The sequence below is a fragment of the Homarus americanus genome, unplaced genomic scaffold (assembly GCF_018991925.1).
Source record: "Homarus americanus isolate GMGI-L3 unplaced genomic scaffold, GMGI_Hamer_2.0 scaffold32871, whole genome shotgun sequence".
NCBI classification, from domain to species: Eukaryota; Metazoa; Arthropoda; class Malacostraca; order Decapoda; family Nephropidae; genus Homarus; species Homarus americanus.
Genome location: NW_024748870.1, coordinates 2293807 through 2308281, shown reverse-complemented (window position 1 = coordinate 2308281; position 14475 = coordinate 2293807). Strand labels below are relative to the sequence as shown.

At 37.9% G+C, this 14475-nt stretch overlaps 1 protein-coding gene across 1 annotated transcript; it reads right to left on the bottom strand.

The window, feature by feature from the left end:
* Window positions 1-1730: 1730 nt before the first annotated feature.
* Window positions 1731-14263, bottom strand: LOC121853211. The gene is made up of 2 exons (XM_042347203.1): window positions 9524-14263; window positions 1731-6289 (listed from the first exon to the last, which is right to left on the bottom strand). Exons 1-2 carry the CDS (start codon window positions 14108-14110, stop codon window positions 5822-5824), a joined length of 5055 nt encoding a protein of 1684 aa, XP_042203137.1. The 5' UTR covers window positions 14111-14263; the 3' UTR covers window positions 1731-5821.
* Between the last annotated feature and the right edge of the window lie 212 nt (window positions 14264-14475).

The window sequence follows — 14475 nt, the reverse complement described above, 5'->3', positions numbered from 1 at the left end:
AGTGAAGTCTTTCTCATGTTCACCTTGCAGTTCATGTAAAATCGTGGCATGACTTCCCTTAACTTTTCGTTGAGATAACCATTCCCTTTTCTGTTTTTTCTTCTTTTTGCACACTGTAGCAATTATTATACACAGCGCTATAGTCTTCGATTTAGCTGTCCTGCGACACACCATGGTGATCGTACCGCAGCAGCTACTGCCGACCACCTGCTAGCTACCAACGGCAGTGTGTGATTGCTGCCAACCAGCACCTCCGTGTGTACGATGACACACGCAAAGTCCGCCGGGCACTGTTCGATCGTGTGGACGGGGCCTAAGAACCCTTTCATTGCTTAGGGTGTCTCAGAGTGGTAGACAAGCATTGGGTTTACCTTGAAATCACTTGCAGTGTTACCCCCAACAGAAGCATTGGACAATCATTGGCAACCTTAAATCCTGCTGCATGCTTTTCTTTGCAGAAAATGAACTTACATGAAAGCATACACTTTCAAAAGTGGCCCATCTTATCAATGTTGAACACAAGTCCATGAGGGTAGTTGCCACAATCAATGATACCCGTGAGGGTATTTCATGAATTTGCTTGCTGCCTGTCCATTAGCACTTGCACCCTCACCAGAGATATGATACACATACTGTGCAAGTTATTGCAGCACATGAACTTAGAAACCTTCCATATCAGGATAGGTTAAAAAAAACTAAACTTGCATTCCCTAGAAAGACGAAGAGTGCGGGGAGATATGATAGAAGTATTCAAGTGGGTGGAAGGAATCAATAAAGGTGATATAGATAAAGTTCTTATAATATCCGAGCAGGATAGGACTCGGAACAACGGATTCAAGTTGGATAAGTTTAAGTTTAGGAGGGAGATAGGAAGGAACTAGTTTACAAATAGGGTAGTGGACGAGTGGAACAAACTTAGCAACTTTGTAGTAAGTGCTGGAATGCTGGAAAGTTTCAAAGGGAGGCTGGATAGATTCATGGATGATAGTGAGTGGTAGTAATTCTCGGCAGGAGCTGCCATGCACAGGCCAACCAGCCTATTGCAGACTCCTCGTTTTCTTATGTTCTCAAACCACCCACAACTTGCCTGGAATGTCTCCACTGGTGATTCCTCGCCTTCATGTTCCTGGACTAGGGGCACATGATTGGGTTTGATCTTCGATACTCTAAGGTTTTTCCATCTTCTCCAGTAAAATATTCCTTGAACATGTAGTTTAGTCTTGGTAGCAAGTGGATGAATATGGTCCTAATTGTCAATGTAGCTAACTTAAAGCCTCCAAATGCCTTATAATTTGCAATTTTACATTTATGGTAGTGTTTTTCCTTGACTGCTTGACCACAGCACCAGCCCTGTCACTTGCAGACTTTTGTCCAAATAATATGGATTTCACATTTTCACAAAAAAGGTACAAAAAAGTGACACACAGTTTAGTAAATACAAAAAGACAGAAAGAATTTGAAACTTATTGCTGTAGCACCAGCCCACACACAACTACTATTTCTTTATACACTATAAGTATAGAAAAATACAACCTGGATGAAGAGCACTATAACACAGCATTCTAAGAGGCAGCACTATTGTATAAGATATGACTACATCAATCCAATTAAAATGAACAATGATTACCAGTTTCATGTCAACAAAAATGAACTCCAACAGAAATAAAAATGAGAGTGCATTATCACCACATTTACAAAATAATTCAAGGCATAACATAAGCAATAAATTATAGAGTCCAGCCACTTTATTGAGAGCTTTTCCTTATTTGGGGCAGTGTTGGATCACATATCAAAAATCTACCAAACACTGATTATGCAAATAATGAAACAAACCAATAAAATATATAGAACTATACATGAGAATACTGTACTGTAAATAGGTAAACAGGTGAATTCATCAACTGCTAATAATACTGTCTAAGTTGTCAATTTAATAACAAACTCAACAATTACTCATATAAAAGAGAATTTTTGTTAAGAACATCAATTGATACTCATTCAACAATTGGTATCTTAGTTAGCCTTCAAACAACTTTTTTTCATATCAGAGCAGACAGTATATCATAAAGCAGTGACACATTCATAATTCCTATGTCCTTATAACAGGAAAGGAAACCAAATTGAAAATAAAAACCATGAAGACATACAAAGAGCACACAAGCCTTTCTTTACCTATGATAACTAGGCATGTTTCTACCCTAGCACTAAATTGAAAAGATTTTACAAAAATGTTCTTACATCTTAGTAGAAATCTGTCTCTTTTATATATTGTATAGACTTAAGAGGTTAGAATAAAAAATTACGTACATACTTACAACCTACAAATACTGTACATACTCTGAACTGTGATATTTGGGCAGGCTTATAGGCCTGGTTTCTATGAGGGACGGATGTGGGGTGAAAAGAAGCAAGTTATCACCATGAGGCTTAAAACACCTCCTCTTTCTCGTCCTGAGGTGTGTGGACATGTTACCCCAACTTGTAATCTATTACCAAACAGAAATGTGTGGAGATGTCAAGAGTGACTGAAAATATGAGTGCAGTTCTGCAAAAATAGAAAGGTCATATGAACAAATGTAGAGAAAATAGAGGCATGCCAGTGTGTGTGTGTGTGTGTGTGTGTGTGTGTGTGCAAGCTAAACAGAAGGTATATACTAAATAAAGTGATATCTTCGTTAGTCGGAACAATTGGTACAGAGCACTTCCGGGAATGAGAGATTTCCGGGTAACGAGACAACTATCTCAAAGCCGGAAAAAAATCCCTCATCCCCGGAATTTTCCGGGTAACACAAAAATTTTCTCAGAATTTCCCCAAAATGCGCCTGATTTTCCTCTCTCAAACCCAGTAAAAAACTCCACCCATCCCTGGAATTTTCTGGGTACCAGTAAAATTTTCTAAAAATTTTCCAGAAAATGTGCCCATCAGAAAATCATTCCCAAAGCTGGAATTTTCTGGAAAATTCCGGCTCTGGGAATGATTTTCCAAGAAATTTTCAATTCCGGCTCTCGGAGAGTTCCAGTTAAGAAGGAGTCCAGCTAACAAAGATATTACCTATTATGAGAAAGAATGGAGCACAAATATTAAGTTTTTTGAGGGCGTAAGAAACATCCCAAAGTTTCTATAAGGAAAATGAATCATGTGTCAGAGTTTGTCAGCATGAGAAGAAAACAAACCTCTATTAAGGATGTGTCACGTCCACCACTGCCATTAATATAACCTAACCTAACAAAACAAATCCTAACCTAACCTATGGGTTGAGTTGTTACAATAGATTTGGTTAGATTACAATTACAGTACTTAGATTAGATTGTTTTTCAGATTAGGTTTGTGTTTCATCATTATTGGGTTGACTAGAAACTACCATCCAAGTCAGATCAACAACAGGTCATCAATAAGGTATGAAACCCAGAAATCTTCTTGTTTTGGTTTGTAGTATCCATAACATAACCTAACCTAAATTAAACTAAGGTAGAAACACGTGTCAAGTGCAACCTCCTTAACGTCTGCTTGTGTTTCCCTTGCTGCCACACTCCCCTGTCTAAATGAGTCATATTCAATGAATGAAGTGAATGAAGAGTAAAGTAAGTGTGCATATGTGTGTGTGTGTGTTCCCAGCCACCCTGCATTACATAGGAAAAGATTGGAAGAATAATAAATGATCACATTACTACAGGGATGAACGTTGATGTGATGGTTTGCCAACAACTGTCTCACATATGCTATTTTTTTAGTGATGAAGACCATCAGGATGCATAAAGGAGGGGGGAGGGGGACTGAAATAATAAACTGCATGAAATCAATATTTAAGGGATACAAATTTTATAAAAGATCACAAAGTCAAGGAAAATCTCGTTCAGCTGGACAGCGCTTTACCAAAATATATCAGAATGGTTTAACCAATCATAGAAAATCCATCGAACCAGTTTCCATACAAAAATTCATGTCGTGTCAAACAAACAAACACTTTAAAGCTTAGGTAATGTTAAATTGATGTGTGTAGTAATGTATGATGATGGTGCTGCAAATGATAAGCTCTACAATAACTAAAAGAGCAGATAAATTGCAAGTTTTTCTCCCCACTTCAGGAGCCATTACAAATTTTACAATACAGTAGAGTACATTTCTTTACATTACTACTGTACTGACTACTGTGCTAGTGTATCTATTGTTCACTCTTCTCATTATCAGAGTATAATTTTGCATCTCCCTGTATTTTTTCTTCTTTTTTATTATCACATCAAGACAAGACCTTAGCACATGTTGTCTGGCTGAACGAGGTTTACCAATTGGTTTTAAAAAAGTTTATGATGGAACCTAAGAATTATTCTCACAAAAATACTGTAACATAATTGTACTCTTAATGAGTATCTTATTAAAAAATGTTACAACTGCTGAATGGTTCAGGGTAATAAGTGTAAATTTGTTATCAATAACATTTGTACAACAAAAGTTAATTTCCAAGTTTTCTTGAAAGTTTGTACTTTTTTTGCACAGATAATATACATACTGCATGTCTTTTCTGCACCAGACAAGAAACATTATTTCATCTAAAAACAAATATAGTATCTGACAATCTCTTAAGAAATTCCCTCCAAAAATTATTACATATCTCTCAATCCCCTGATGCTTGCCTTTAACACCCAAATATGTACAAATAAAAAATTAAATAATTCTGAACCTTACCAACAGTTCAATATAATAAGGGACAGCAAAGTCAGCAGTACTTTAAAATAAAAAAATACTAAAATCCACAGCAGTTGCACCAGAAACTCAACATTTACTTGTTATCTCAGTAGCTTTACAACATAAAACAATGGAAGAGTTATATTCTTTAAAAAATTACTGTACTGTACTCTTAAATGATAATTTAAAAAATAAAAGCAATTACCTGTACAATTGATTTTAGCTACATACTGTACCTAAATAACAAGGGAGGCATAGCTACAACCATATTATTTAGATTAAAAATTACTAAACCTTAGCCAATTACTGTGAACAGTGATCAACTACAGTATATAAACATTATCACAATATAGCACCACAGCTCTTTCACATTACAACAATTTCCTTCACATGTTCCTTGTAACTCTTTGACAACTCCTATTTCTAACCTTTCACAATTCATAATTGCCATGGGACTCTTTACTTTCAAAATTTCACCTCTCACAATCTACATTAGCAAGCAAAGACTGGCTCTAATAATAATAATAATAATAATAATAATAATAATAATAATAATAATAATAATAATAATAATAATAATAATAATAATAATAATAATAATAATAATAATTATAATAATAATAATTATAATAATAAATATACTGTATTGTAAAGTCACAAAATTTTAATATAATCTGCACTTCCGTCAACTTACTTTCATGAAACGGTTATAAAAATCAAGACAAACACAAAACGTCCCTTCAGTTAAGAGAAGATTTATGTAGTATGGCATTACCTACAGTACATAACATATATCTTAATGCAGCTGATTGCATACTGTATTTGTTATTAATGGGAAATGTTTTAATCTTATGGGGGAAATACAATAAATGCAAGCATATATTAAAATCCCAGTAAATAAAAGCAAATTGTTATCACCCACATACAAACCCAAATCTGTACTACTGGCCACATGAATCTTCCCTAATACTGAAGGTCAAACTGTACTATATATGATCATCATTGAAAACTTTGAACTTCATTAAATTATGATTTTACGACTATTCTGGGTCAAAAATATCACCTACGATGATAATGAAAATACTTGATTTAAGCTCTGTTATTGCTATCAATATATGAATCCACATTTTCTTAATACTACGACTGCTGCAACTGCAATGTGACCAGAAACATTCCCCTATTTACTTCATGGAACAAATAACCACTTTTCTGAAGAAACTCTTTAATTGCTGGCTTTAATCTGGCCTGTCCTCCAACACTATGAGCACCTCGACCTGTTATCAAAGAGACTTGCATTTGTCCAATCCCCCGAGATGCTAGTACACGTTGTCTCTCTGACAGGAATGCTTGAGTTGCACTTACTGCTTCAGGAACATGTAAAAGGTGTAAGTCTAAACTATTTGCATCCTTTCTGTTTGCATTAGTCGCTTCTAAAATTTTCTTAGATGCCCGCTGATTGGCCTCAATTAACTTCGTGGAGTGCAAGTTTCCTATACGAGCATAATAAGCGGCCACTGCCTTCATTCCCTGGCTAGATGCTTCTTGTGCCTTTTTAAACGCCTCTTGACGCTGATTATAATGCAGTTGAGCTTCATTCCGATATACCTGCAAACATAAATATATTCATTAACTCCTGAATAAAATCATCTGGTGTTAGTCAAATAATTGGAAACCAGGATGTTACTCAACTCTTAGAACATGTTTTGAGGTAATAGTTAGCAGGTGTAGTTATGAATTGTCCACTCCTAAGTTAATATATACTTGTCAAAGGGTCCTACCGTTCATGCCGAGGTGACCAGGCAAGCCATCCTCACATAAGAGGAGCAGCCATTATTGTATACTGCTGGAGTGATAAAGGAAATGAAGGTATAGGTGGCTGCTACAGGAGAGGAGTTGGATGGTGGGATATGGAGTCTGGTAACATGTGGATGATGCAGTAATTTTAACAGAGAATGAATGACTTGAACAGTGAGTATGATAGAAGACAATTGGAATACTGAGAAGTGTAAGGTAACAATATCTGGAAAGAAAGACACCTGTACATTTGACTGAGGTCGCCCATATATAGTACAGTAGCTACAGGGAAACAGAAGAAGTGAGCAAATCCAGATGAAGAATACTATACACTATACAGTACTGATGAGAGGTAAAGAAAGATTATATGAAGGATTGATACTCTGCACAATTAGTACAAAGAACAGCATGGAAATCAATAAAAAGAAGTACTGCATACTGGTATATAAGTGTATTCAAATATAAAAGAAATAAGCAAATAAAATGAATAACTTTTGATCACTGCCATCGAAAACCTGAACATTTGGGATAAAATATGTGCCATTAGACAAAAGAAAAGCAGGCATCGAGTCAGTAGGGATGACACACTTCCTCCACACTCTCACCACTTCCTGTTTCCTGACTGTTTACTTAGTGTAGCAATCCTTTTGAAGAAGAGCCTTATTAAAGAGATAACCCCCCCCCCCCCTTCAGAACAAAACACAACCCATTTTTCTGTAAGGTTTTGTTGTAAGAAGTGGGGATATGATGGTTGTGGTGATTTATTCCACTGGCAGGACCATTTCACAAGCCCATTAGGACTACCCCATACAAGGTTGCTAGCTAAAGATGAAATACAAACACAGACTATATACTGAATATTATCCACTTGACAAAGTGTAAAATTTACATATTTTCTTAAGATTTGTTACTAAAAAACAGGTTTTTCATTGGTTCGACCTATTTCAAGACTGCATTTAAGAACAACTAAGACTGGATTTAAATCACACATTATTATCTTTGCAAATGTCAAAATTGAATACTTACTAAGAAAAAAATTTGGAAAAATATTTTGTTCGATACATCACAATACTTCATACACAGAACAGAATAACACATTTTACTCAGAGACTTCACTGTCATCATCAACAAAATCAGAATCAAAACGATTTTGTGGGCTGTCTGGGCATCTAAATGTACATCACAAACACATTGTTCAATGTAAGGCAGACCTGCCAGCAGACAAAACACCTCCTTGAAACAAGACAGTCTTTGTCAGTACAGTACAGGTGAGTGAGGTTACCAACCTGTACTGGTGCAAATTAGTGGTGTTATAAGTCCCTCTACAGTTTCTGGTTTCACTTTGTGACTTTGACACCAGACTGATGCCTGTAACACGACTCAGGAGAACTAATGCTTGAAAGCATCTTCCGTTGGGAGTAACATAGTTGCTTGCCTGTCTGTTGTGGAAGCTTAGTCAGAGTTCTGAACGCAGTGCGTTTCACAATCTTGAAGAATGTACTGGTACTGTCACAACCAGTGAGGGCATGTACAGCAGGGAGGAACATTGACACCCGTTTGTGAAGCCTTTCTACGATAGTATACACAGGTATGTACCGTTCTCGTGTGATGGATTGTCCAGAGTGCCCAGCATGCATACTACAGGAAAGAGAAGCCCCTTGCCGTAGTATTGCAGTAAGATAACTAGAATGTCTGTGTCATCACACCGCACCACAGTCCTGTGATGAGTTTTGGCAAAGTCAATGGCACGCAGCACAACCTGTGTGTCTGCTTCTTCAGATGTAAAGAAAACATGTTCCAGCAGGACCTCACCAGACCTCCTCACACTTCACTGTCTCCACGTTGGCAAAGACCCCAGCAAGAATGATGGATTTACCCACTGACAAAGGCAACAAGGGCAGCTTTGTTGGCTGGTCCTTTCAAGAAAAGACAGGAATTTGGGACATTCCATGAGACAGTTACTTGATGAGTGGGTGTGATCCCAACAGCTCCTCTGTGTTGTCATTCTGTCTGCTTTATTGAATTTGGCTTATCATATCGGTCCAAAAAGACTATGACTGTCAACTACAAGTTGATCGTCTTCTCGGATGTGCAGGATCTTTTTCGGTATGTTCTCTGATAGGTCATCAAAAGTCTTGAATAGTGATTCATTTAGAGAATGGGTCATTGCCATTCCATCGGTAATGTAAGCAGTAGCTTTCTTTTCACAGGGAACTTTTGTCAGTGTGCAAATTTCATCACAAACAGCTTCCAGCATCTTTGTTTGATCAGCTTTGAAAGTTTTCGCATTGACCTACCATCACTGAATAGAGCTGGGGTACAGAAGCAACCTCATACTGCGAGACTGCATTGAATTCAATACCACGTGTCTGTGATACACCCAGTAGGTGACGATTGAATGATCGGGTAAAAATATCTGACATCTCAGCCTGTGGCTATTTGATGCCAAAAATGAAATTTATAATCTAAAACTTCTGTATGATACTGTATAAATAAAATAAAACCCTATTAAGTTTAAATTTCAAAATTAAAATACAGTACAGTAATATAAAATCTTGTATTTAAAATTACAATTGGTTAAGTATCTTTACTGCAATAAAAAAATTACAAGTCCACCATCAGGTGCTGAACTTCTGTAACTGAACACCTTTGGGATGGAAAAGGATTCATCCTCCTTGCCAGCACTCAGCCACAAAACAACTCAAGTAACTGGGACGGGACATTCTACCAGCAAGTGTCTCACATTAAGTGGCACCAGGTATTCATCACAATAGGGCTGTGGTCCTCTGACCATAAGGAAGCTGTGCTTTGAAAGACCAATTTTGGGTTCATGGTGTGCATCTGGAGGGGTCCCGGAACCAATTATTTTTCCCCATTAGTTTACAGTACAGTACCCAAGTACTGCCGCTCTGTTGGCACCAATTACCCACGTACTTGGGGAGAGCACTGTACAAACATTCACACAAATTCCACAAAAATCTATAAGGTTGTGTGAGGCTATACATCGTTTTGAGACACCCTGTACATAAGAAAGAATTTAAATACCTGTGGATCATCTGGAAATCCCTCATCTTCATCCTCTTGTAGGGCTAATTCCTCTTCTTCCTCTTGCTGAGCTAAACTATTCTGCTGTGCCTGTTGTATCATCTGTTGCTCAAACCTGTACAGCGCTTCAGGGGCTATCACAGTCTTGGGAGTTCCCTTTTCTGAACCATATTGATCACAAAGTCTTTCTACTGTATTCTTGTAATTGTAGTCACTTTTTGTAAATTCCTCCTTCAGTGCGTCGGGATCAACGTGAGGATATTCCGTATACAAACGCTGTAAGTTGAGACAAGAGGAAATAGAAAGACTGTCTGCAGAAACTGTATCTACTTGGCTTTGCTGAAGAGCTTTTTCTAGGTCCATAATTTCTTGTAATCCAGAGGGTGGATCATTTTGGAATATTTCATCAATCTTCTCTGTTTTCTTTCCATTTCTTGTTCCTGCCTCGGAGTTTTCTTCCTCCTGCAAACGCCGTGCAAGAATTTCATCTTCACGGATAAGGGTGTCTAAGACCTCTGCCTCATGCTCAAATTTGCCATCAAGGGTAGATGCCCAGTTTTTATGAATCATGAGACAAATTTCTAGAGGGAGGATAACACTGCGGTCTTCTAGCGACAACTCTCCACTAACTTCACAAGAGCCCACAGGACCAAACATTCTAATAAGCTGAGAGGCAAACAGGGAGTCCATTACCAATGTCACATATTGGGCTCCTTCTCCACCCTCACCATTGGTGCTGCTACCTGAAGATTGTACCTTTTTGTCTGGTGTATTTTTCTTTCCTCCTTGTTTCTTCCTTGCTTTCATCTGTTTAACTTTTTTCATGTTGAGATCATTGAAATCACTACCAGTTAATCTTGTTACTCTGTCATCCACAGATTCTGGAAAAGTAAAAGCATTTTCAATTGCCTTCTTATTTTCCAAATCTTTTAGTTTCTGGCTCTGCCTTATTTTTTTAGATCTATCTTCCAAATGCATATCTAGAGACATGTCACTAGCATCAGCAAATGAAGACTGGTCATTCCTACCCTCTCCAGTACTTGCTGTGTCCCCTGTTGACTCTGTGTCTAAGTCTAGTTCCTTAATTTCTGCAGGACTTATATTTGTATCAGTGGGATCTGACATTTCATACCCACTGTCCAGCAACACATTCATAGCCCAGTCTAAATTATATTTGCATTTTTCTAATACATCTCGAAGATCATCCTGTGGAATGTGTGGAAAGAATGCAACAAGATTTTGAAAGGATTCTACCATGGTGACATCCAAGTTGCTTTCTGTCATGCTACTTTTATCTAGGCAAAGTTTTCCCCGGGTTAAAGGTCCATTTTCAGGTAAAACTTCAATGGTTGTCTTTGTGACATAATCTGGTTGACCATACAGTACCTTCAACTCATAGAGATTATTATCTAATTGTAAAGCCTCAAAGTCAATGGACAGCGTTTGAGTTTCTGCAGTGGAAGATTTAATTTGCACAGTCTTCTTGGCATCACATAGGATCTTTTCTTCATTTAGCAAAGCATTTGTTGCATCAGATGCTGCCTGCTCGTCTGAATGACTTGAACTAGTACTGGCTGCCGAGTGACTTCGAGTATGTCGTCGCCGTTTCCTGAACTTAGATACTGCACCAGTATGAGGCTGTAGTTCTAGAGAAATGTTAGAGTGTAACTCTTTAGTCCCTCTCTTTGATGGACTGGTGGAATGAGGTGAAGTAGTGTTCCATGAGGGTGTACCACTCTGAACGGGATTCCAAGAAGCAATAGTTGGATCTTCTATAATGTCAGCCTTTTCATTTGTATCACCGAGCCATTTAGTTGGATCTCCAGGTGCTCGCTTACGTCTGGTTCTACTGGGCTTAGAGGACTGTGCCTCCAAGTCACTGACCTCAACTTTTTTAGAAGAATCCCAATCCCCAGAGCTTACTCCTTCTGTTACATCCACACAATCCCAGGACATTAAACTATCTGCATCTGGCTGGTGATCCCTAGTGTCCTGTGGAGGATCTCTGTTAATAGTGGATGGCGTATATTCATTATAAAACTCTGTGTTGCCTGTTTCCAAAACTTTATCTTCTGTAGACATCTCAGTACTCTTGTCTTCTCGAGTCTCTTCTTTCCAGCACTCTGAAGGTTCGTCTCCTAATTTTTCTTGACATTCAACCTCTGAGCTAGATGAAACACACATCTGCCTGGAATCAACCTGATCTTGTTCTGACATATCTATCTCTCCAGTGACAAGTAATGCTTCAGTATTACTGGTATGTACAGAATCTTTTCCATCAATCAAGGCATCAAGTTTGGTATGATCTTCAACAGGATCTCTTGTTATCCTACTGGAAATATTCTCATCAGTATCATTAATCTTTAAATTTGATGTTGCTTCTGTTAAACTTATTATAGAGAATAAACTTTTGTCAGCTTCACCCCCTTCATCTTGATTTCCATCCACAAGCAAAAAATTGTGCTCTTCATTTTCTCCTGCTTGTGTTACAAGCATGGAGAGAGATTTGCCAGTTTTCTCTTCCACATTACAACATAATTCATACATGGCTGTATCTTCATCATGAGTGTCTACTGTATCAACACTTGCCACGCTTTTATCTATTCCTGTGCTCCCACTAACATTTTTCTCTATCTCTGCTTTTACAATAGTTCCAAAACTCATGACCAGATCACTAAACTTCTGGTCACTTACTGCCTCTTCATCGGTATCCTGTGAAGTCAAATTGAACCAATCTGTCTCATTTTGTACAATATCAACATCAGTATTTGCTTCTTCAATTAATATTTTTATTTTATCTTCATCTGATATGTCTCCCCATTCCAGTTCACAAGTTACCTTTAGCTCGCGACCCATACTCTTGTTCTCAGGAAGTTCTATTTTGTCATCATCTCTACTGTGGCTCAATATTTTATCAAGTTTGTCATCTATCCAAATAGGAGAGCCAATTCCTTCTTCACTACCTCCTTTTTCATGCTTTACCTCACCATCTGCTTGTACTTCATCTGTCATTTTTTCCTTTAAGGCAGGAGATGTACAGGTATCATTGTTATTTCTAGCTTCCTGTACAATTTTTCCTCCATCAAAAACACAACTTAAATTCATGACACCTTCCTCTTCCACTTCAGAATCAGAATCATATCCTTCAACTACTACATCAGCATCATCATCGCTATCGTCAATAGAAATCCAATTTTCTTGAGGAGGATCTAACAATGAAATGTCAATCAGTTGTCTGACTTTAATGCTTTGGGATGGAACAGTAGGTTTATCTTCCTTTGTCTGTATGTCAGAACTAAAAAATTCTCTGTCATTTCTGCTGTTTTGATTAAATGCCTGAAAGCCCCGCAAGGAAGTGATAATGTGTTCAATCTTTATATCTTTATCATATCTTCCTTTCATCTCTGTAATTTTACCCTTGGGTACACCATGTATATTTTTTCTAGCAAGTTCTTTTGCATTCAGCTTCCAAGGAGTTTCTGCATCTAAAATATCCACTTCATAACCATACTGAAGGCCAAGTTTAACATAAGGCTTCATTTCCCACATTTGTAAGTTTGTGTTGTCAATTATTATTGGAGTTTTGCCATCCTGTAGTTTCTGGAGAGCTCTGTGTTTATTCCACTGATGTGCTTCATTAATACGGGACGGGTCGTAATTATACTTCCCGCGTTTATCACAAAAAAAGTCATCCGTGGAAAGAATAACTCCAGTCCTACCTTTTATTTCCTTGGCCAATGTTGTTTTGCCAGAGCCAGGTAAACCCCTCATTAAAATCATAACTTTCTGACCTTGTAAAATCTTCTTAACAATTTCATTTTTTTTACAAATTTTTTCTTTGGGTTTGGGTTTATCTGTTGAGTGCAGAGATGATAGCTGAGGAGCCTGCACTAAGCTGCGGCACATCCCTAGAGGCCATATGCCATTACTGTTGGCTGATGAATTTAGGGTTAAGGCATTAGGCACAAATTCTGGTGCCAAGACCCACTGAGAAGTATTTCGCTCTCGATTTACCTCATAATCAACTCCCAATGAAGCAAGTTTGAGTGGAGACTGCGAGGGTGAGGAACACTCGCTCTCCATGCCTCCATAACTACTGTGGGGTGATGCAGGACACATTTCTCTCTCACTTCTTTTGAAAAAATCTTCATGTATGTCAGTCATTCCATTGTAAGTACTTTCATGGTGAACAATGTCAGGAACTAAAGGTGGTGTCACAAAATTTACTTCATCACCATTCGTTTCCTGCCTTACAAGTTTATTAGACTGATAATCTGAATTTTTGTCAATATGATCACCATTAAACTTTAGCAGGTCTTTAGAATCTTTTTGCAGTTCACTGTCATTGTCTGGGAAATTACTATGAAACTTCCTGCAACTGTCCTGCACAAAAGAATCAGCAGCTAACGCATTCCGTACATAAGCAGGCAGGTCATTTTCATCTATCATTGCCAGTAACAGTTCTGATGCACGTTTAGATTCCCAGTCACAAGACTGAAGTACCATTTTGATGACTTCATGCTCAACAACTTTCCCGAATATTTCGTCAAACTTGGTCAACACTTCACCATGGTCTGTCCCCGCCATTATTCCTGTTCATCTAGCTTCTTGCTGTTGTAAGCTCACCATTCCCACCGTTTCTCTACAGACAACAATTCCTCTTGACTAAACAACGCCAAAGCTGAATTCTTATCACATGACGACAATCTGTAGTATAAGTTATTAGAGAAAAACAAACTTGGCAACTACAAGATGGTCGTATAAGGGAATAGGATCACTTAGCTGCTCGCCGAATGTGGCCAGATTCTGCTCCAACTTCATGATCCTTTTCTTCCATGACGCATACATTAGTTAGTGGGAATACCTCTTGTACTGTACAACGCAAATGTTACTATTTTATCCAAATTTCCTCCGCCCTTTGTGGCGGCGCCTTTGTTACAACTTTGTAGTAG

What these genes read in the sequence shown, in the direction of transcription:
- LOC121853211 (XM_042347203.1), bottom strand. Translation starts at nt 14,110, where the DNA reads ATGGCGGGGACAGACCATGGTGAAGTGTTGACCAAGTTTGACGAAATA. An exon ending in GATTTCCAGATGATCCACAG is followed by an intron (nt 6,290 to 9,523) that starts GTATTTAAATTC and finishes TTATGTTTGCAG; the next exon opens with GTATATCGGAATGAAGCTCA.